At 35.8% G+C, this 21251-nt stretch overlaps 6 protein-coding genes across 15 annotated transcripts; 2 read left to right on the plus strand and 4 right to left on the minus strand.

The window, feature by feature from the left end:
- The first annotated feature begins 675 nt into the window (after positions 1-675).
- On the plus strand, positions 676-1543 carry LOC125212374 (thaumatin-like protein 1). Its single transcript, XM_048112530.1, has one exon. The coding sequence runs from the start codon at positions 700-702 to the stop codon at positions 1399-1401; it is 702 nt and encodes a 233-aa protein (XP_047968487.1). The 5' UTR covers positions 676-699; the 3' UTR covers positions 1402-1543.
- Positions 1544-2190: 647 nt separating this feature from the next.
- LOC125212373 lies at positions 2191-9968 on the minus strand. 7 transcript variants are annotated; one of them, XM_048112526.1, is made up of 14 exons: positions 9808-9968; positions 8476-8625; positions 8299-8397; positions 7674-7778; positions 7379-7528; positions 7202-7300; positions 6862-6966; positions 5823-5888; positions 5349-5456; positions 4873-4980; positions 4690-4785; positions 4409-4555; positions 3636-3693; positions 2191-3514 (listed from the first exon to the last, which is right to left on the minus strand). In XM_048112526.1, exons 1-14 carry the CDS (start codon positions 9886-9888, stop codon positions 2523-2525), a joined length of 2364 nt encoding a protein of 787 aa, XP_047968483.1. In that variant the 5' UTR covers positions 9889-9968; the 3' UTR covers positions 2191-2522. The 7 variants fall into 7 exon arrangements, with proteins under 7 accessions (XP_047968483.1, XP_047968482.1, XP_047968480.1 ...); XM_048112525.1 differs by having other exon boundaries at positions 5814-5888; XM_048112523.1 differs by having other exon boundaries at positions 5823-5930.
- A 2715-nt stretch (positions 9969-12683) lies between these two features.
- Positions 12684-13299, plus strand: LOC125210390 (RING-H2 finger protein ATL80-like). Its single transcript, XM_048109949.1, has 2 exons — positions 12684-12707; positions 12799-13299. The coding sequence occupies exons 1-2, from the start codon at positions 12684-12686 to the stop codon at positions 13297-13299; spliced, it is 525 nt and encodes a 174-aa protein (XP_047965906.1).
- Positions 13300-13392: 93 nt separating this feature from the next.
- On the minus strand, positions 13393-16453 carry LOC125215402 (tetraspanin-10). The gene is made up of 11 exons (XM_048116807.1): positions 16225-16453; positions 15602-15714; positions 15448-15502; positions 15302-15357; positions 14758-14805; positions 14568-14616; positions 14384-14467; positions 14216-14283; positions 14006-14131; positions 13841-13916; positions 13393-13722 (listed from the first exon to the last, which is right to left on the minus strand). The coding sequence occupies exons 1-11, from the start codon at positions 16282-16284 to the stop codon at positions 13657-13659; spliced, it is 801 nt and encodes a 266-aa protein (XP_047972764.1). The 5' UTR covers positions 16285-16453; the 3' UTR covers positions 13393-13656.
- A 407-nt stretch (positions 16454-16860) lies between these two features.
- LOC125211616 (LIM domain-containing protein PLIM2b-like) lies at positions 16861-18729 on the minus strand. Its single transcript, XM_048111487.1, has 5 exons — positions 18233-18729; positions 17770-17872; positions 17677-17696; positions 17495-17587; positions 16861-17408 (listed from the first exon to the last, which is right to left on the minus strand). Exons 1-5 carry the CDS (start codon positions 18365-18367, stop codon positions 17073-17075), a joined length of 687 nt encoding a protein of 228 aa, XP_047967444.1. The 5' UTR covers positions 18368-18729; the 3' UTR covers positions 16861-17072.
- Positions 18730-18857: 128 nt separating this feature from the next.
- LOC125211617 (remorin-like) lies at positions 18858-20446 on the minus strand. 4 transcript variants are annotated; one of them, XM_048111488.1, is made up of 5 exons: positions 20135-20446; positions 19986-20024; positions 19818-19905; positions 19442-19523; positions 18858-19191 (listed from the first exon to the last, which is right to left on the minus strand). In XM_048111488.1, exons 1-5 carry the CDS (start codon positions 20295-20297, stop codon positions 18991-18993), a joined length of 573 nt encoding a protein of 190 aa, XP_047967445.1. In that variant the 5' UTR covers positions 20298-20446; the 3' UTR covers positions 18858-18990. The 4 variants fall into 4 exon arrangements, with proteins under 4 accessions (XP_047967445.1, XP_047967448.1, XP_047967447.1 ...); XM_048111491.1 differs by having other exon boundaries at positions 19986-20003; positions 20135-20444; XM_048111490.1 differs by having other exon boundaries at positions 19986-20009; positions 20135-20443.
- Between the last annotated feature and the right edge of the window lie 805 nt (positions 20447-21251).

Here is a 21251-nt window from a genome sequence, read left to right on the forward strand (position 1 = left end):
ACGTACCTTTATACATACTACTCCCTCCGTCCCCCATTACTTGACACAGTTTGCCATTTTGCTCCGTCCCCCATTACTTGACACACTTCACTTTTTTCATTTTTGATAGTGGACCCCATATTCCTAACTCATTCCTACTCACATTTATTATAAAACTAATAGTACTTTAAAAGTAGGACCCACATCCCACCAACTTTTTCAACACACTTTCCATTACATTTCTTAAAACCCGTGCCGGGTCAAACCGTGTCAAATAATGGGGGACGGAGGGAGTATCTTATACTACTAGTAAAACTAAATAATAACATGAGTTTGCAAATAATATGTATATCCATACTACAAGAATTAAGTGACAAAATCAGTAATAGTTCATGGTCCTCTTAATTAGGAACACTTCTCCAGTTTGTGATCATCAAATGGAATTTAAACTCAACCATTTATTATTCCTAGTATAAAAATGGCCACTGTAATAAAACAGTAGCATTAGAACCCCACTCTACTACTCTAGCAATATTGTTTGAATAAGTAACAACGACATAAAATTTGAATGGTGAATTCCATAGTAAGAAAAGTCATAACATTTGAAATGTCTAATTGATTAATTAATATACCAAATTGGTTATGCATACGCAATCAATATTCCATGCATGCAAATCCTGCCTATAAATACCCCCCATTCCTTCAAACAATCACAACACAATGACTCATCTCAATATGAACATGGCTCCCAGCTTCACCTTCCTAGCTTCCCTGATCCTGGCCCTGGCCCTCCTCTCCTCCTCCCACGCCGCCACCGTGGACGTCACCAACCGCTGCAGCTACCCCGTGTGGGCGGCGGCGGCGTGGCCTTCCTCGCCGCCGCTGGGCCGGCGCCTGGACAACGGGCAGTCGTGGCAGGTGAACGTCCCGCCCGGCACCGTGCAGGCCCGCGTGTGGGGGCGCACCAACTGCAACGGGGGGCGGTGCGAGACCGGGGACTGCAACAACGGCGCCATCGAGTGCACCGGGTACGGGCAGGCCCCCAACACGCTGGCCGAGTTCGCACTCAACCAGCCCAACAACCTCGACTACGTCGACATCTCGCTAGTCGACGGCTTCAACATCCCCATGGAGTTCAGCCCCGTCAACGCCGGCGCGTGCAGGAACCTGCGCTGCACGGCCAACATCAACGGGGAGTGCCCGGCCGAGCTCAGGGCCCCGGGCGGGTGCAACAACCCGTGCACCGTGTATAAGGAGAACCAGTACTGCTGTACGGATGGACCGGGGACATGCGGGCCCACGCCGTTTTCCAGGTTTTTTAAGGAGAGGTGCCCGGATGCGTATAGCTACCCGCAGGATGATCCCACTAGCCTCTTCACCTGCCCGGCTGGCACTAATTATAAGGTTATCTTCTGCCCCTGAATTAATTAATACTAATAATAACAATAACTGTTCAGGGTGGTTTCATTAGCTCTGTTACTTCTTTCTGCTATGGTCTGTTGTGTATGTACAACACCCCTTGTACTTGTTCCAAATTGAAATAATAAACTTTTATTTATACTTATTTCCTCGCTCCCACCACGCCTACCCTCATTTCATTTTTCTACTCCGTAATACATACTGGACTGCGGAGTTGGACACTATTTAATTATTTATGGGACAAAGGATCTAAATCCTTATAAATGAAACAACTCAGTTTGGGCTATACAAGTTGTACATAATCATAATCTCTGAAATGGGATTGTACAGTACAAGCATAAAAACAGAAATTACCTCTCTCTATGAAAATAACACTTGATGGGAACTCCAATGATTTTCTGACGCGTGTAAATTCATTTTATAGTAATAATTGTTTGAACTACTGATCGCAGAAATTAATAAATTGGTTGTGTTTTCGTGCCCATTTCAAAGACGGCTAATAATTTCGTATGCTCTTCGCCTGACAAGATAAATTTCTTATCAGATCATGTTGTGTTAATTTTCTAATTTGAGTTTGAATTTATCCTAAACTCGGACAAATTTTGGCACATTAGAATCGTGTCATGTACATAATTTCTAATTGAATGCGGACACAATAACAATCCATCGGACATAAGAATTGTCAGACATTTGAGGTTTCAGGCCGTTTTTTGGCATTGTCTTCGGACTTGAAAAGTACACATTGATCATCCAAACTATAAACAGAATAAATTCAAATCAAGAAACAGGACACGATTGAAATAGTTACTACACAAAACAACCATTCCAAATATGACTATCCAACAAAAGATGTTCCATCACAGTTGGGAGTATTCACAGAGAACACTGTAGCTTGCATAATTGCGTCCACATTCACCAAAACATCCTAAACTTATAGTACTATCATTTAAATCAAATCATCGAATGCGACCAATTTTCCCCATAGCCTAGATGTTACGAGAAACGCGACGATTTTATATTCAAGCACTAGTCCAAAAAATTCAAGACCAAACCTTCAGCTTAGACCCACAAAAGTTTGTTAGAATCCAACCTTTGGTCTGGCATGCTGTTTCCTTTTGTTACTTCTAAGGGTTAAATTTGTTCTGCGAATCCTTCTTCCCGACCTCTGTGCTAGGCTGGAAGTTGAAGCCACTGCAAGAACTGAAGCCCAGGCCAGAGAATGACACTGACGACGGATCAACAGCATTTTGTTTCTTCGATGATTCAGAATGTGATGGAAATTCGCTTTGGAAGTTAACTGGAGCATCAAAATTTGATTGCTTCAACCACACATCAGCCTCCTTGAAAGTGTCGTCGAACGGCTCCCTGAAGCAACTTGGAAATGTCAGGGTATCCTCAATCGGCAACTCCCCGGTGAGAGTCTTCAAGGCGAATTCCAACGGATTAGTCCATGAGTCCCCGAAATCGTAGCAAAGTGGTGAAACTTGTGATTGCTGACCATCAACGAATGGATTCGTACCAGCTGTCCCTGTTGCACCTGGCTGCTCTGCTGGAATAGTTGAGCCCTCTGTAGGCATAGGCTTTTCAACTTCTTTCGGTCTATTAGCATCTTGACAAGTTTCCATGCCTATAACTACTTGCTCTACAGCCTCTTTGGCTGGCTCAATAATTGATGACTGAGAAATATCTGAAGCCTTAAGTGGAGCAATCGGAGAAGCATCAACTACTTTAGCAGTTGATCCTCTCAGAGCAGCCCTTAGAGAGGGTTTGTTCAAATCCAAGTTGATTTTCATCTCAGGTTCAGAACCTGCAAGCCTTTTCGAAGTTCGTGTTGGCGTGCTGCTGCTCTCCCTTCTTTTCTTGGGTTTTCTTGAGCCGGTCTTAATTCTACGCCCACTTTCTGGAAGCTGCTGATTGGTTGAGGGATCAGCCACAGGGGAGCCCATAGCTGCATCTACGGCCATAACTCTAACATCCTTCTTAGAGACATCATTTTCTGGTTCAAGCTTATTTCCTATTTCGGCACTCTTGATAGAATTTTCTTGATTAACTTGCTCTTGTTCTAAAGTGTTGGTGTCCAATTCTGCTGGAACCTTTGTACCCGAAGTTTCTGCACCTGCACAAGACAATTCAACCGAACTTTCAAAACTACACAAGATTATTAAACGTTAACAAGAAGCATTAAATATAATTTTATCTTAGAGTAGGAGTAGCTAGTTTTACTAGATTATTCTTACCACCATTTGACTCTTCACCAAGAAAAGGCTGAGTCTTGAGCTTAGCTGGAGTTGAAGACTGAACAGAAAAGAGGTATTGTAAAACCCAACTCCGCCAGCAATTGTGTAATAGGAAAAAGAATAACAAGTTGGAAAAACAAATACAAAGATGTACACAAAAAGTATGACGGTTTTAGCGGTATAGCTTATTTAAACGGTACCACTAAAGTCTATCCACATCTTCGCACACATTTTGCATGTTGGTTCTTAATTGGGCAGCTTCCAACACACATTAAACGATAATGGTGTAATTTGAATTCAAAAAACTTTGTCCATATACACAAAAGACATCCAACCTCATCCAACACATAAGAAAATCTGTAGAAGACAACGCTCCTTCACAAAAGACAGTTTTTTATTGAAAACTCCATAACAATCTAACAGGTTACCTCATAAAACAAATAAACATATATTTATAATCCTACCAAAAAAACCCTGCTTTGAAAAGGAATGAAAATTCTAAAAGAAAATTAAGTAATAGGAGTACAATATTAAAATGGCCTGAAATGATTGAATACGGGATTTCAAGCATCACATCAAAAGTTATGTGTCATCACTTTCCATGTGCTTTAACTTGTATATAAAATTTTGACTAATGGTTATTTGATACGTATGAACTTCAATTCATATGCCTATGCATCTATGTGTGGCCAGAGTGTACCATGGAATTGAAGACTGGACTGGGGAGATGCACCAAAATATATAGATGAGGATAACCAAGCAAGAAAACTCACAAGGTTTATGTTCTCAATTGATTTGATATCATCCAATTCCCTTTTCCGGGGTTTGCAGGCGCAGCTACGAATATCATTTGTTTCCAGATACCGCAGGGCATCTGGTTTAGAACGAAACGTGTAACCGCTGACCGGATCTGTGTAAAACTGCATAGTAATATGATAACAGACGAGATTTTGAAAACGCAAACAGGATATCACCATAAATAATGTCAAAAGTGTCGAAAAGAAATTGAGAAATTTTTATGAAGAACTAACAAAAGGTTAAACAAATCAATTACCGGATCTTTTCTTAACCTATCCCCAGATTTGCTTGTCCTGATTTCTTTTATCCAGCCATCAGGCAGGTCCTTATCAGTTGACCACTCAACAGCTACCTACTTAACCTCGAAATGTCAGAAGCAAAATTCACTGGATAGTTTTATCGGATCTAGAGTAAGTTGTGAACTGATCACAGTACAAACCGTCACAAAAGAGCTGATCCTCCTTTTCTTTTCACGAATGCCATCATTACTGGTCATGGATACGACCTGTGGTGACATCTCTGGAAATGGTTCACCCACATTGTCTATCTGAAAGAATAAGTAACACCGAATCAATACTATGAGAAGAATTGTCAAATGGAACAAAAAATAAAGTTCAATAAATGAAGCATCCATATACTAGCTTCTAATGACTAATGAGTAGTAAAAGTTGTAAAACTGAACAACTTTAAACTAAAAATCAATCTATTTCTTCTCTTATCTCAAGGAAAAGTAACATAAGACATACACAACCATATATTTAAAGCAAACTTTACATAACTTGACAAATGAGGCAGGTAAGGGGCTTTTTTTTTCGCTCTCAAAGTTAACCTATAAAACCTCAATGCATTATAGGCTAAACTGTAGTATGGTTCTATTAGATCTAGGATACATATAGAGCTCATCAAAGCACAAACCTTTACAAAAGAGTTTCCCTTCCTTCTATCTTCATGGCCAGTATCAGTATTTGTCATGGATTGGATCTGTGGCGACTGCTTTGGGACATTCTCATCCACATTATCAATCTGAAAAGATAAACACCCGAACATATATTAGAAGAGAGTAGAATATCATAGAATAGTGCTATGAAAATATTAGCATAAAGCGAATTCAACAAATGAAGCATCCATCTAGTATCTCCAAAAGGTAAACTTAAAATTGATGAACCATTCAGTCCATCACCTACCTCTTACTACTTACTTCAAGTGCAAAAAATTAATGAAATAGTAATTTTTTATTTGAAACAAACTTTATGTGAATAGTCTATGATACAAAATGTGGCAGTTCATGCACGTTGTGCTTTCAAAGGCTAATCTAGAAATATTGAATCTGAAAAGCTTATTATTAATAATAAGATATTTGTAAGTATCTGAGGTCATTACAGCACAAACCGTTGTAAGAGAGTCGGCCTTCCTTTTATGTACAGAAATGCTACCAGTATTTCTGACAGGTGAAATCTGCAGAGATGTGTCTATGAGTGGCTCATCCACTTTGTCAATCTGATAAGATTATTAGCATCCAAAAATTATAAGATGAAAACAATAAACATCAAGAGTCGATGCTCTAAAACTATCAAATCACAAACCAAACTTTTACCATTGAAGCATCCATCTAGTGTCTCCTAAAATCAACTATCAACTATAACTAAAAAACGTAAACTAATGAATGCATATTTTATCTCTTATCTCAAGACAACTAAAAATGAACAAACAGTATATATATTGAAGCAAACTAAATATGTGATGGAACCAGGCATAAAAAAATATCGATGATCGGTAGATAAATCAATAATTGCTTGCCTATTTTGCAAATTTGACATGAGTTTTGAAGCATTGCAATAATACCACCTTCTGATGATTATTTTTAGCAAATTCAACATCCCAATTTTTTCAGCAAATTGTCCTTGAAACAGCTAGTTTCAGTCATGAAATGTTATTGTTACTAAACAGAATTACGAATGTACACTTTGCTTCGAATGGAAAGGTGGTGGTGCAGTGGTGGTATTATTTAAACATTTTAGAATTTGCAGAATATGGCAAAAGTCATGATTAATTTAGCAATTATCCCTAATATTAAGATAATTATACTTAAGCTTATTAATTAATCACTGAAAAAGAACATATATTCTTTTTAACAACTTCATAGATTAAATGTGAACTATATCAATAAGGGGAGGACCTTCATCCTCTTATAAAAAGGGCAAGACCTTCATAAACCATTTGGAGTTTGGTCACCAAGATTGACCTTAGCAAGTTACAAATTATTCACTAATGTTTTCCCTTATCTTTTTCCCAAAAGTGTTGGCGACAAATCCAATTCAGTATTGACAAAAAAATGTTCAACTTTACATCCTTCACCCCGGACTAAATGCACTAGATGAGCAATAAATCAATTCAAGAGCAATGATTTACTAAAAGATCCAGTGCATACTTTCTTTTGCTTAGTCATGATGTCAGTATGGGCTATGTTATCCAAGTATCGAGTGACAGATGGCCTAGAATAAAATTTTCTTCCAGTTGACGATTCTGTATATATCTGCAAGGATAAAAGAATGAGCAGGCAAAAGCACCATATGTAAGAAATTCAATGTTTAGACTGAGTGTAAGTAAACAATGTAACTTGTAACATAACTCTGTAGTAAATGATTATAGATAAAGATAAAAGCTAACTCGTAGCCGAACTTCATAATAAAACAGGGAATTAAATTAAGAAACCCATCGAAAGAATGTCCACAATCAAAACGGAATTACTCATTATGTATACTACAGACCTTGTAAGATAATCCCTCTGTTGACCCACGCTTTCTTCTTCTTTCTTCCACTGTCCATCCACTAGGCAACCATGCATAATCATTTGTTTTTTCTGATGTCTATAAAAGGTACATTTAGACACACAACAAATGTGCAGAAGAATAGAACATCTCCAATCAATTAGTGTGAAAATCTACCGCATCAACTTTGGTAACTGAGGAGGTCCCATTGTCATCAGCATTTTTCGTTTGAGGTGTAACAAGCAGAATATTGTTGTTTTCTTCAGCACAATGAATGACCTCATTCTTGGAATTATATTTCATACAGGTTGCAACATTGAGATAGTACTGCAACAAGGCAACAAATCCAATTCAATATTCACAAAAAACCGTCCAATTTCACATCCTTCTCCAAGGACAGAATGCACTAGAAGAGCAATATAGGATTAAATCAGTTCAAGAGCAATGATTTACTAAAAGATCCAGTGCATACTTTATTTTGTTTAGTCATGATGTCAGTATGAGCTATGTTATCCAAGTATCGAGTGACAGATGCCTTAGAATAAAATTTTCTTCCAGTTGACGATTCGGAATATATCTGCAAGGATACAAGAATGAGCAGGCAAAAGCACCATATGTAAGAAATTCAATGTTTATACTGAGTGCAAGTAGAATGATGTAACAGTAAATGACTAAAAGATAAAGATGAAAGCTAACTCTAGCCAAACTTCATAATAAAACAGAGAATTATATTAAGAAACCCCTTCAAAGAATTCCTAAGAAATAACTTTACACCATGAAGGTAAGGACTAAGGAGAGACAAAATATAACTGAGGCTGAACATCAATTCAAGCCCCTAGTCCCATAAAACTGCTGAGCCCATCTGATGCATATATCCAAGAGAAACTTAACCTACACCGACACAAGTGTGGTAGCTAAAGGCATGTGACAAAGGAGATTTATCATCAAAAGGTATAAAAATGACTGATTGAAGAAATTTGGCAATTCAGCGGCCTTCTCAATTGTGTTCTTTCAAGCTTAAGAGATTTCAGTACAGGAATTACATTGGTAACTATTGAAAAACGAAATTTCTCATTATGTATGATTATGATACATACCTTGTAAGATAATCCCGCTGTTGAGCCTCTCTTTCTACTTTTTTCTTCCACTGTCCATCCATTAGGCAACCATGCAGAATCAATTGTTTTTTCTGATATCTATAAAAGGTACATTAAGACACGGAACAAATGTGCAGAAGAATAGAACATCTCCCATCAATTAGTGTAAAAATCTACCGCATCCACTTTGGTAACTGAGGAGGGCCCACTGTCATTGGCATTTTTCGTTTGAGGTGTAACAAGCAGAATATTGTTGTTTTCTTTTGCACAACGAATGACCTCATTCTTGGAATTATATTTCTTACCGGTTGCAACATTGAGATAGTACTGCAACATTAACATCATATAAGTAAGAATTCTTTTTATTTTTTTCATTGTTATTATAGTTTTCAAATATTTGAATCATTTTACAGTTGGAAGGAGTGGATGGGCGAGGGTCTGAACCCCCAACCATCACGTGATCCATAAGTTCTAATTTTTCAAATTGACATCACCTTTTCCTTCTTCAGGACTATATCTGCAATAAGCCCAAAATATCGCACGAATATAAACCTAAATGGGTACCATAGAGAAAATGAAATTCATCCACCAGCCAACAATCAACACACCCTCCTTTCCTAGGTGGACCGTGGATCATTTCTAGAATGTTTTATATTCCCTCACTGTCCAATTACATATAGTATAAAGCATACATTCCACTTTGGGATATATGTTGCCATTAGTACTCTCACTCCATATCCACTGAAATTATTGCAATTTTAAAATGCAGTATGGCTAATTCAGAATCTTGTGGGATCAATATGTGGCTAATGAGATTCTAATACAACGTACTCCTCCCAGCATATGCCAATGGAAAACTCGTACGTGCTGAGATTCTTTAAGAGGCAAAAGCTTGCTTATAAACTGAATCGCTCATTTTTTAGTTCATAGCCTGCGCCTAAATAATAAACTACCTACCAAATTATAACAATTAAGCACATGACAGATTCAAAATTTAGCATATTTCTACAAGTCCACTGCCTACTGAAAGAATGGGACCTAAATTAGCCAATCCACCAATTCTCCCAACACAATAAAAACAAATAAAAATTTCACCTTACATACGCTCTACAATATGTATAACTATAAGCTCATAAAAATCACAACTTTACACCACCAAGCATTCGTATGCATCGGTTTTATTAATATCAATATCAATCAACATAACAGAAGGAAAATAGGAATGAAATTCAAGTCAATATAGGCTCCCACTTCGACATGCAACCATTCTATTCGAGCAAGTCGAGTAACAATACAAAACCTAATTTTGATGGGAAGATGCCAAAGCCATATAATTTTATAGGCACAATAGCTCCACGGATTCAATTACAAACTTGCAAAAACCATGATTCCTTTCCGTTTTTCACCCAACAGTTCACCAAATTTAGCAACTCAAGGTCATGCAGTCTAAAATTATCAATTTGATTTCCCAAACAAGCAGAAAATAAAATAAGCAAGTGAAGTGATTACCTTAACTTTCTTCCCAGACCTGTACTTAGTCTTGACCGTGAAGCCAGGGGGGAGCCACTCAGGCGAGTCCGCAACGACCATTTCCGCCAAAAATCGGAGAGTAAAACCCTTGAGTGATGGTCGGAAATTGTGATTTGAGAAAGATTTTGTTTGTGTGGGAAATAGAGGAAAATCTTTATTTATATGGGTTGAAAATTGAAGGTGGGCGAGTCTGTCCAAATTCTTTAGGCAAAAGTGGTGTTGATAGGATACACGTGTATATATACTCTGCTACAGTTGGAGAGTTCGACCGCAAAAAATCAATCTCGCTCTTTCTTTTGTATTCAAGGATAAAGACCAGAAAATCGAAAATAAATTATAATTGGGACCTCAAATTTCAGATCAGACATTACAAAATTTAATTAGATTGTGATGTGAATCTCTCTCACCTCTATGACTATCTGTCTGCCTCAACGAATTTAACAAAATCCATGAAATGAAATAATGCACGACAAATAAATACTACTATTAGACTATCTATTTGTAAATATTCAAGCATAAAAAACTAAATGATCAAATGTCTTAGGATTCAATCCTCGGTGTTTCTTTTCCCTCTTACTAATAAAAGAATGGGTGAAGATTACATTAATTTCCAAAGAGTTAATGTGGATGGATTCAGAGATTCAACTAAAGAAAATTTTCAATCTTATTAATCGTATAACTCTAATAACCATTGTTATAATAATTAAAAAAAATCTACTGGGTCTGTATTAAATATTCCATATGTTAGCTTTACATACTAATATATGTATTTCAAATATAACCAAGTGTATAGCCGCCACACATTGGTGAGAAATGAAGAAAAAGTAGTAGACGAACATGTGACTAAGAATCAACCATTTAAAGTTATAATAATTTATGTGATAATTATATTTTAATTAACCATTTATTGAAAGAGAAGTACGGTAATTTGGATCTAAATGCCATATGCATAGAAGGCCCAATGCAAAGACCCACACCAGTGATCCCTTTTCCTATGGGCTGGGGGCTCTGGGCTTTGTGCACTTTATTTATATGAATTAATTCCTTCTATTTTTATTGAAATACTAGGGAAAAAAAAACAAAAGACTAATGTAAAATTGAAAAGGGGGAATGTAGAAAATGAAATAAAATGGCGTGCCTCATGGTCAATAAAAACAGTTGCGAATTCGGCGATGTGGAGCAATATGACATGACAAGTTTCTTGTGATTAAAAAAATGTTGATCTTGTGACAAACAAAAGTTGCAAATTGTGTAGCAGTAGAAAAAACCAAATATATTCGCGGGTTGAGTTGGGTTGGGCGGGATTGACCATCCATCGGCCAGGCTTTTACGCACTTCAACTAGCGGTCCAAAAATTTCCCGGGCCATGCAAACATTGAGCTCGAAATCCAATCCCAGAAGCTCAAGTTAGCAAATCTTGATATTTTAATGGTTCCTGGGTGTCGTATACATTGCCTTGCAATACTGTTTGTGGCATTTTATTTAATTCTTGCAAAATAATTGCATTTATAGGAATGTGAATACTGCTAAAGTAAGAATAAAAATTAGCCACTAACCCCTAAATTCTTGACAAAAATACTATTGTAGCACAATACATGCATATGCACATATATTGACGCATGACGTGAGTAATTTGTTCCACATCACCTTTCATGTATGCGTTAAATGCTATGCAGATGGGGAAAAATTATCCCATCTCATTCATTTTTTGAAGAATTGTCAGATTTACAAGTGCCCAGCTACATAAAATTGTGACGAAAATATAATATGTTCTAGATTTATAACTTACATGCATGTTGAACATTTAATTACACTAGGAAAAAAAACAAGTGTATTTTTGTTTTCGGAGTTTGATGGAATCCTGCAAATGATTAATCTATATTGACATTCATGTAAGTTGATTCGATTCAAGAATAATTTAATTCGTTACAATTATACAATTGAAAAAAGTTATGAAATATATACAAAAACTATATGTATTTTGATGAAAGAACCACTATGGAGTACCATATTTTCAATGTTTCAAGGTTTTTATGTATTACTACTACATGACATATACGGCTTAATTAGTGACATAAATTTGAACGATTCTATATCTTTGTCATTGACTCTTACCTTTTAGAAATAAAATAAAATTGTGTAAACCCATATTTCAGTTTGAATAAAGATATGCGCCTATAATTTAACTCACAAGAAAAATTTTAGTTAAATTTTAATAAAACTAATAATATAAATTATTAGTACTATTATTTAATGCAAATATTTTTACATTATTATTTCTCTCAACTCTAATAAGGCCATAAGGGTATAATAGTTTTAAGACCATTAGCAAATGAACCAAATCGTATTTAAATTAAAGTTGCGAGAAGTTACTTTATAACTGACTAACATCAATTTTCAATCAATACTTTATTAAATCCTCACAAATTGATGTTGTATCGATTTTTTTTTTTTTTTTTGTCAATTGGTGAGTCCTAGTTTCCTACATTCGATAACATTGAGATGGTGTACTAAATATGCCCATACATTCGAATATAGTATGAATCGCCTTCACACTGAATTTTCATCATTTCATGTGTATTGTCCGCAATTTCGATATTCTCAAGTCTCAACTCAAGAAGTTGCAATCCTATTTTCACACTTATTAGCTGTAATTTGTCAACACCATATTAACTATAAATACAACATAATCAAAAATATTTCAGCTTCCGTTTCTTCTCATCTTTAAACATTTGTTTTCTCCTTTTCCCCTAACTCAACAAGTTTCGATTTTCATAGAAATTTTTATGCTTCAAGCAAGGTATATAATTATGTCATCATAAAGAGAAAAAGATAAACTGATACAAAAGAAAGAGATGCATCGTCACACGATATCACAGGTCTGTTTTTTTTTAAATACTGGAAATTAAATTAGGAGCAATTAATGGATTTCAATGTGTCATTCACTTTTGGTACCATACCTTCAATCAGGTTTATATACCAACACTTTGGCTACTTCTACCCTTCCTAAACCCCGTCGTCAAAGCGGGCGATGCAGGCATCATAAACGACGAGAAAGAAGCGAAACAACGCTATAAAAGGGCTCTGATATTCATCCTAGGATACACTATCATGACACTCATCTTCGTCATTTTCGTCTACCTAAGAAAACAAAGATGCAGACGCATAAACGAAGAAGCAGAAGCTGCAGCAGCACAGCACGACGAACATATCACAACAGCAAACAGGAAACTTGACACACGAGTAATAGACTCGTTTCCAGAGATAATATTCCCGCAGACAGATGGGAAGTTTCACTTCACAGATTGTCACATATGCTTGGAAGAGTTCAAAGAAGGCGAGGCTTTAGTAATGCTACCTACCTGCGGCCACGCTTATCACAAGCACTGCATTTACCGCTGGATGGCCACCACAAACTCGTGTTGCCCTGATTGTCGCCATGATTATGGGCTTGTCTGTGATCATGTATAGCATTCATACCTCAACAATGTTTTGGGGGATTACTTAGTTTATCAGGTTATATATCATAGCAAGATTTCAAGGAAACGTGGAAAAATGCATATCTTGTCAAGCAATGAATCGAATGATGTATTTAAAAAGTGTATGGCACAACACAACTCATTTTGGCAATCTCAAATACAATAAAGGAATGTGAGCTCTCACTGTTTTATGGTCAACTGGCCTAAACCTGGAACGTGAATATGATGAAGCGAATAATGAATCTGGCTTTCCGTGACACCTCGCGAATCAGCAATCTGTGTCCACGTTTCCACAATATGGCTAGGAGAGATGTCGACACCTCTACAAAATGCCTGGACTTCATATCTTTCACACTTTCGAGTTACTCCTGGAAGCATGTCGTCTTGCACAGCACCCAACAAAGTAGATCGTCGACTGCAATGAGATGAGCACAAAATACAGGAAAAGGAATTAGATAAGAAAGCAATTTCTCTAGAAATAACGTAAGCAACAAATTATTGAAAACCGAGCAAAAAAGAAAACATGCTATTACCAGGACCACGAAGAGAATAATGTTGAAGATTGCAACCACCCTCCATTCAACTTTCATGTATTGTGCCACTCCAGCCCTTGGTTGTTGGTAACGTGTAATGAAACGACATGTAAGACTTTATTTGCATATAAAGAGGAATATGGAAAAAAGTTTAGAGGTATATACTTGCAGGAGTCGCAATTATAGCACTTAGTAGCCTTAGAGTTTTTATAGAGCCTGCAATCTTTATTGGAACTTATCGGGTGGAAGCTCATGTCGTAGAAAGAGGCATTGACAGCAGGGTAACCACACCTGATATGAAAAGATGATACCAATACATCACGGGTGGAGAGTGGCTTGCCAAAGGCGAAAAAAGAAAGAGAATAGAAAACGTACTCAGATGGTGGTCGACAACAACCCGCTTCAATGGGGCTCAATTTGGCGGATTTGTATTGCTTGAGAGTCTGCAACATGCAGGTCAGAAATACAAAATCGGATTGTTAAAAAATGAATTTGCAATAAAAATAAGAAGAAGATGATGGGAATTGAAAGTCACATGATAACCTTGTATTTTTTGGAAAGGTTATTGCAATCATCTGATCTGACAAGACAACTCTTCAGTTGTCCCCAGTTATGAGAATTGTTAAGCTGAAACATAGGTGGAAAGTGGAAAACATGATTTCTACTCATGATTCGACTTCGTTAATGCTGATTGCCAACCTTCTATGATGTGTAAATGGAAGCTTACTTGTTTCAGAAACCAGGAACTATAATCCTGAAGCTGATACTCCTTATACCTAAATCGGGAGTAGTTGATATCTTAGTTGATAAAGTGAACTAAAGAGAACAGCGGGGTAACAACACTAGAGTGTGCAATAACAAGAAGGAAAAAAGAGCCGAACTAAGTAGTAACTAGTAAGTTGTCATACGACTCATACCTGAGACCTTCGACGTTATGACCAGAGCCATTGTTTGTTATTATAAACCTGCAGCAACGACACAGAAGATTAGTTCATACTACTTCTTAGTGAATGGTAGTCTAATGTGGTGTCTTCTAAAAGAATATGAAAACAGAAAATGGTAAAGTCTGTACAAATATCCAACAACGGAGAAGAATTTCGAGCAGTCATAGCTTAATAAAAGTAAAATTGAAGATATTGTGCTTACATCCAATTCTCCTCGAATAATAAAATTTTGAAGAGTTCTGGAAAAACTAAAGCTGAGTTGTAGCAAACCTTATTCAAGTAAGTACAGTAAATACAGGACCTCCCAAACTACTGAAGTGTTAATTTAAGACATTTCAATCTCTCAAATTAGAAAGCAAATAGTGTGTGAAGGGCTAAAATAAGTGATAACACAAAAGATAAACTCAAACAAGGTTGGAAAAGAAACTGCAGAAGATATTCCAATAAGATCTATTACTTGGAAATAACCATGAGTAAATCAAAAGATTATACGGAATTCCACAATGAGGGTACTCACGCCAAGACCGTAAAGAGCAAAATCGCCACCAGTATGATGCAAAGCAAGATGAGATACTGCAAAGTACACGCTAAGGAAGAACTGAGCATAAGTACGAAAGAGAGCAAGAAAAGAAAATTAGGCAAATAAGAAGCTGATAAGGATACAATCCACAACAAGATTGAATTGTTCTTCAATGCACCCAAAAATCCAACAACTGATCTGAAAAGATGAACAATACATTAATTGGCAACAAATAAGATAAGTTTCGGATTCTAGCCAGTAAAGAAAACAGCAAGTTATAGAATAACGAAAGCTTACACTACAAAGATAACGGCACCAAGTCCTATAACAGGGAGTGTAAGAGACTTCCTACAACTGTCATGATGAGAGTTCATCCACACCCCAAAACCAACAATGCCCACAGCTATCAACTAAAAACACATTGAACACCACAGCTTTAAAAAAAAAAGGCAATAGTAAATCAAGAATTGGTGGCATTATAACTATCCACCTATTAACACTTTCCAAAATTTTCAAGTCAGCATTGTGGTATTAGTATATGTATATATAAGTTTTGAAGGTGAAAATTAAAGAAGCAGGTTAACCAAATGAAGCATCCACGTTTTTTCAAAATAGGAATTAGCCTCCAACAATGCGAAAAACATAATGAAGCATCATATTCAACACAAATACACATAAATATATCTACTTCAACGACGATTATGAAGCAATTGAAATCAAATGAGGCGGCATGATGATTTCCCCTTCTCTGCAGAAGCTACAGCATTAGTTACACACTGCAAGAGTCCATTTTTTAAAAATGGATCGATCAAAAAGCTACAAAATAAATTAAAATCAGAAGCCCACGTGAAAAGAAGGATCTTTTAACATAGCAGAAACATTCAAAGAAGTATAAGGAAAAAACGAAAAGGAGGTGATACCATTGTCAGAAAATTGATCCATCGGATTACAAAAGTGCTTGTTCCTGCCTCTGAACTCATCTTTTTCTCCGCACCTCTCTCAATGTCAAGAACTCCACACACAACACGCAGCAAGAATCGCGTGCAAGGCAAAAGATGGAAACTTTCGATATGGGAGTGTAATGGCGGTTGCAGAGTGGAAGCAAGAGAATGGATAGGGACAAGGAAAGGTGAGGACAAACGGGCAAATTTGCCATCATTCTTTTCAATTTTAGGGAGATGGCCGCGGGCGAAAAGCGAGGGTAGTTCGGAGATTTTGGGTGTGAGAGAAGGGTAGTTTGGGGTGAGGAAATAAATGCCCACATGCTCAGTTACCAACTTCCCAAATTACACGACAGAAATGATGGAGTTGTTCGAGGTTTTCAGTACTCCACTGCTGTCATATGAAATAATATTAATCCAAAGTCCAGACTTCTTTTGACCTTCGAGTTGTGCTTTTCTGTCCTCGTGTAATTGTATTTCTAATAAAAAATTACTACTACTAATTACTATAGTACTATTAAAATAAAAAGTTTGGCTACTTATCAAATTCCAATCAAGCCCCAAATAACCCTTATCTGGGCTAATCAGCCTAATTCAATATAATTAGGTATAAAGAGATAAAAGTTTAAATGAATTGAAATGGTAAATAAAGAGCTAATAAGATACTATTACATAGTACGTGCAAACATTCTTAATCAAATGTGATCCTATGCAATCCTGAGAAATATAAAATCATACATGCAAAAAAATTCGATGAAATTTCGAAATAAATTAGAAACAAAAACAAAAAAAGGCAAGAAAATGATATAAATTGTTGTCTTCCCTCCCTAATTTTCAACTGCTTGTGGTGATCCAGTAGGTTGATCAGCGTCGGGCTCGGGCTCAGGTTCAGGTTGAGCCTCAGGCACAACCTCATCTTCAGGTGCAGGGGTAGGCTCAGGGTCATTGTCGGGCTCAGGCTCAGAGTCGTTGGGCGTGGAATCTCCAGCATTCTTCTTCTTGGTGATATTGGAGTAGCTACCTTTCTCCTTGAAGAGCTGAGCAAAGTGGATTTTGCAGTAGACTGTTCCATCCAAAGCAGCATAGGATGAGGGTGTGATGAGGCAGCCTCCATGAGCACACTTGAAGCAATTCTTGTGGTAGAAATCACCCTCCACTGTAATCTACATATACAACAATGTTTGTTTGTATGTACTAGTATTAGCTTAACTTAATTATGTCTTCAAAAGACTTAATATCAACAATTTACCTTCTCCAATGGATACACTGTCTTCTTGCAGTTTGCACATTTTTCTTGAGTGCCAGAGAAAATGGAGGAGAATTTACTAGGGGGAGTCTTATTCTGCATTTAGTTACATTGCCAAACAACCAAACTTTTATTTATTTATTTATTTTTATGCATACTGGATTTGATAATCAATTACATTGTACCTGTGATTCTGCTGATTTTGCTGCAGGAAATAAAATTAAAATATTAAACTTTTAAGTAATAATATTTTAATTGAGAGTTTGGAAAAAGCTAACCTGAAGAAGACTTGCTAAAATTGTAGTTTCCACTTTCTTTGAAGAGTTGTTCATAGTGAGGCTTGCAGTATAGTTCTCCATCCACAGCAGAGTAGCTACCCATCTGCAAACACATTCATGTTACTCCTATTTATCTCTTCTAGACTTTGTATCTTATAAAAGATTTTATTGATGATGGCCTCAATTATAATATGATATCAGAGTTGAGTAACTTGAGTCCTCAGGATGTGTTTGGTCCTTGTGCAATTGATAGAACATATTGTGTCCCATATCGACTTGCTAAAGATCTTTTTTGTTTTTATATGCGTACAACTTTCTCGGACCCTCTTTCATATAAGGGGTGAATGGCTTATTTATTCTAATACATGACATGCATATGAAACAGTACTACTATATGACATAACATATTGAGATTTTTTACAAGATTGAAAATATATAAATATATAGAGACGAAGAATCATACAGAGAGACGTCCACTGCATTGATTGCATTTGAAGCATGACTTATGATATGGAACTCCATCCACGGACATCATCTCTACAAAATGTACAGTTTTATCACAACATTTGCATTTCTGCGTTGTCCCATAACCTGCCATTTTCTTTTTCTTTTTTTGAAGAATTACTAAAACAAATAGTCAGAGAGGGATTAGAAAAGTTTTTTTGAAAAGTGAATTGATCTCTTATTGTTCTTAATATGTTTGATTATGAGGCTAAAAATATTAGTGGAGCAAACAAATTTAGCCTGATATCAAGGGAATGGAGTGGAAGAGCTACTTTTATTCACACTTGAAATTATATACGGAAAATAGCGAATATGTTAGTGGATACGATTATTCTTAGTTGAGTAGGACCCTTGAAATAAAACAAAAGAATATACTATGATGATTTTTTTTCACTAAATTAATCTTTAGTATTTGCCCAATTCACATTAATAGTAGTTAGCAGGTAAATAGCTATTCCTCTCATGATACTGAAATGAATAAAATTTCGAGTAGATGTATGAGAAAAAAAATTTCATTGAATTAAATCCTGATTTTTTTGATGAATTAGATACGTTTATAAATTTAGTTGTGTAGCATTATAACATGAAAAAGTGATTGAGATATGATTTATACAGAGTGGTCCAAATATATCATACTGTAATAACAAACAAAGCAGAAATTAAACAACCAAAAGCTGAAGCAATGAAGAGAAAAGTGCAATGGATGAGAAAGTAGAATTAGAAACTAAAGCATGCACACGATTTCTTGGGTATGGTGGCTGTGGTTCGATATTTGGCAGCCATTTCCTCTGCGTTCAAAAATTCTTTGCCGCGATTTTCTTCAATCATCGCTCTCTTTTCCTCAGCTGCCTTATGAATTAAAGCCTCCTTATTCTTCATCTTCTCTGCATATTCTGCCTTCTTTTTCTCAAACTTTTCCTGTTTTTTAATTCATTCATCAAAGTAAATTGTTGTTATAGCTTATACAGATATCTTTTTTATCTCATGGTCTCTAGAGTTGAATAATTTTTTATAATAGGTTTTGGTCATGCATGGTTGGTTAATATTTTTCACATATTCTGTTTTCATAAACATTTCAGTTTTGAACAGGTTGTATTGGTAAAAGAAGAAAAACTTATGAAAATTAAGAAGTTATTCTTGATGGTAAAACTGAGACAGAAATCCTTACCTCAATCTGCTGCAATTCTGCTTCCACAGCTGCTCTTTTGGTATTCTCCCAAGCATCTATGGCTGATAACTTTTTATGTGCCCTGAATCATAGTAAAAAAATTTGTTGCTTTTAATCAAATATAATTATTTGAACACAAGTAGTCTATTTGCTTTGACATAGACCAAACAACATTTTATATGAATTTGCAATTTTTTAAAAATAATGTAACCACAACACCATCTTTTAAACGTTTATGATCACAACATTCTCAAATTTCATTTATAATTAATGGAATAGTAAAACTTATTTCTAGGGCCCCTTCATACAAATTCTATTAAGTTAAAGACTTGAATTACTAGTAGTACAAAATAAATATTAAAAGAGAGTAGCGTACTTGTTTTCAGCTTTTGTTTTCTCATTTTCTTCCCATGCTTTGATAAGAGATAATTTCTTCTCAATCTCCACTTTTGCAAGCACGGCATCTAAACATAGAAAACCATAGATGCAATTGGAATAAATCCCAAATAGGATAATATTCAAGAAAGATTATTATAGTAATTACCCCTGTCCTTGGGCAGGCCTGCAGCTTTCCCAACAACATATGTATGACAGAAAAATTAGAAAAAAATATCATATAGTACTATAAAACAATCTAATGTACTAATAATCTTTAAAAGAGTCACATGTAAACATAAAGATAAAGAGAAATACTTAAAGAAGTGGGAGGTGGATTAGAGATTAATGATTGAGAATCCTGCAATGAAAATTGGGTGATTGGTTTTTCACTATCATCTGCTTTTTCTTCAGCAGACAAAACTGTGGCTGCTGCTGTTGATTCATCTTTCCAATTCACTGATTTTGTTTCTTCTCCCATCTCTCTCTTTGTGAAGTGTGAGTTTAGAGACAAAGAATTGGAGATGAAGAGTGAGTAAAAGCAAGGTTTGGAGGGTGGGTGAAAATAGGATAGCTATGCAGTTGGAAAATGCCAAAATAAGGTGGTGACATAACATCACATCATAGTATTGGTAAGTTCGGTTGAATATAGCTCGCATTTTTTTTAAAAGGAGAAAAGAATGATACTTTCAAAAAAGAAAAGATTTAGAATTTCTTTGGTTTAATATGAAAGTGGGAAAAAATTCATGAATAGACTAATCGCATATGTGAAGTTGAAATCCACAAAATTATAAAATCAAAGAAACAATGACTCCATTAATAGGTGGATCATCTTACAGGAAGAGAGAGACGCCGAAGAAAGAATTTTTTTTTCCAGATTTAATCAATGACAAGATTCGTATATTTTTTAATTAATCAGTCAAATCCACATTATTTCGTGTCGCACTTGGGTGTTTAGTGGCATATTGATATTCAACGTTAGAAATTGATTTAGGTGACATATATATACAAAGGTTTTTATTTTTGAAATGTCTCTCTCACTGGCTATTTAGTTTTCTAATCTTCGCTCCGGTGGATATAGACAGCCAAGGATAGGTTCTAATTAAGGATTGTTTGCTCTTATTCTTTTAGGCATGTTAGACTAATATCTTCATACTCAACTTCAAATGAAATTAATTGATTTTCATTCATATAATTTGTGGCTAAATTAAAGTACATATTAGATTGAGAATCTGAGAAACATGACTGTTTGACATATTCCAGCATATATTGTTTTACACAAAAGGTACTCCGGTATTTTTTTAAAGTGGATAAAAAATCAATCTTGGAACATTTATAATTATAAATAGGGAAAGTGTGCAGAAAAAATAATAAACTTTCACAATTTTTTGGTTCTTCCACAACCTTTAAAAGGAATCTTAAAAATTGCCAAGTT

Source organism: Salvia hispanica, chromosome 3, assembly GCF_023119035.1.
Source record: "Salvia hispanica cultivar TCC Black 2014 chromosome 3, UniMelb_Shisp_WGS_1.0, whole genome shotgun sequence".
NCBI classification, from domain to species: domain Eukaryota; kingdom Viridiplantae; phylum Streptophyta; class Magnoliopsida; order Lamiales; family Lamiaceae; genus Salvia; species Salvia hispanica.

What these genes read in the sequence shown, in the direction of transcription:
- LOC125211617 (XM_048111488.1), bottom strand. Translation starts at nt 20,297, where the DNA reads ATGGGAGAAGAAACAAAATCAGTGAATTGGAAAGATGAATCAACAGCA. An exon ending in AAAACAAAAGCTGAAAACAA is followed by an intron (nt 19,524 to 19,817) that starts GTACGCTACTCT and finishes ACTATGATTCAG; the next exon opens with GGCACATAAAAAGTTATCAG. An exon ending in CAGAATTGCAGCAGATTGAG is followed by an intron (nt 19,192 to 19,441) that starts GTAAGGATTTCT and finishes ATTAAAAAACAG; the next exon opens with GAAAAGTTTGAGAAAAAGAA.
- LOC125211616 (XM_048111487.1), bottom strand. Translation starts at nt 18,367, where the DNA reads ATGGCAGGTTATGGGACAACGCAGAAATGCAAATGTTGTGATAAAACT. An exon ending in TTTTAGCAAGTCTTCTTCAG is followed by an intron (nt 17,697 to 17,769) that starts GTTAGCTTTTTC and finishes TATTTCCTGCAG; the next exon opens with CAAAATCAGCAGAATCACAG. An exon ending in CAGTGTATCCATTGGAGAAG is followed by an intron (nt 17,409 to 17,494) that starts GTAAATTGTTGA and finishes TTGTATATGTAG; the next exon opens with ATTACAGTGGAGGGTGATTT.
- LOC125212373 (XM_048112522.1), bottom strand. Translation starts at nt 9,888, where the DNA reads ATGGTCGTTGCGGACTCGCCTGAGTGGCTCCCCCCTGGCTTCACGGTC. An exon ending in TCATGACTAAACAAAATAAA is followed by an intron (nt 7,529 to 7,673) that starts GTATGCACTGGA and finishes GCCTTGTTGCAG; the next exon opens with TACTATCTCAATGTTGCAAC. An exon ending in CAGTTACCAAAGTTGATGCG is followed by an intron (nt 7,301 to 7,378) that starts GTAGATTTTCAC and finishes TACCTTTTATAG; the next exon opens with ACATCAGAAAAAACAAATGA.
- LOC125212374 (XM_048112530.1), top strand. Translation starts at nt 700, where the DNA reads ATGACTCATCTCAATATGAACATGGCTCCCAGCTTCACCTTCCTAGCT.
- LOC125210390 (XM_048109949.1), top strand. Translation starts at nt 12,684, where the DNA reads ATGCATCGTCACACGATATCACAG. An exon ending in ATCGTCACACGATATCACAG is followed by an intron (nt 12,708 to 12,798) that starts GTCTGTTTTTTT and finishes ACCTTCAATCAG; the next exon opens with GTTTATATACCAACACTTTG.
- LOC125215402 (XM_048116807.1), bottom strand. Translation starts at nt 16,284, where the DNA reads ATGAGTTCAGAGGCAGGAACAAGCACTTTTGTAATCCGATGGATCAAT. An exon ending in GGTGCCGTTATCTTTGTAGT is followed by an intron (nt 15,503 to 15,601) that starts GTAAGCTTTCGT and finishes TCATCTTTTCAG; the next exon opens with ATCAGTTGTTGGATTTTTGG. An exon ending in TTATTCTCTTCGTGGTCCTG is followed by an intron (nt 13,723 to 13,840) that starts GTAATAGCATGT and finishes ATCTCATTGCAG; the next exon opens with TCGACGATCTACTTTGTTGG.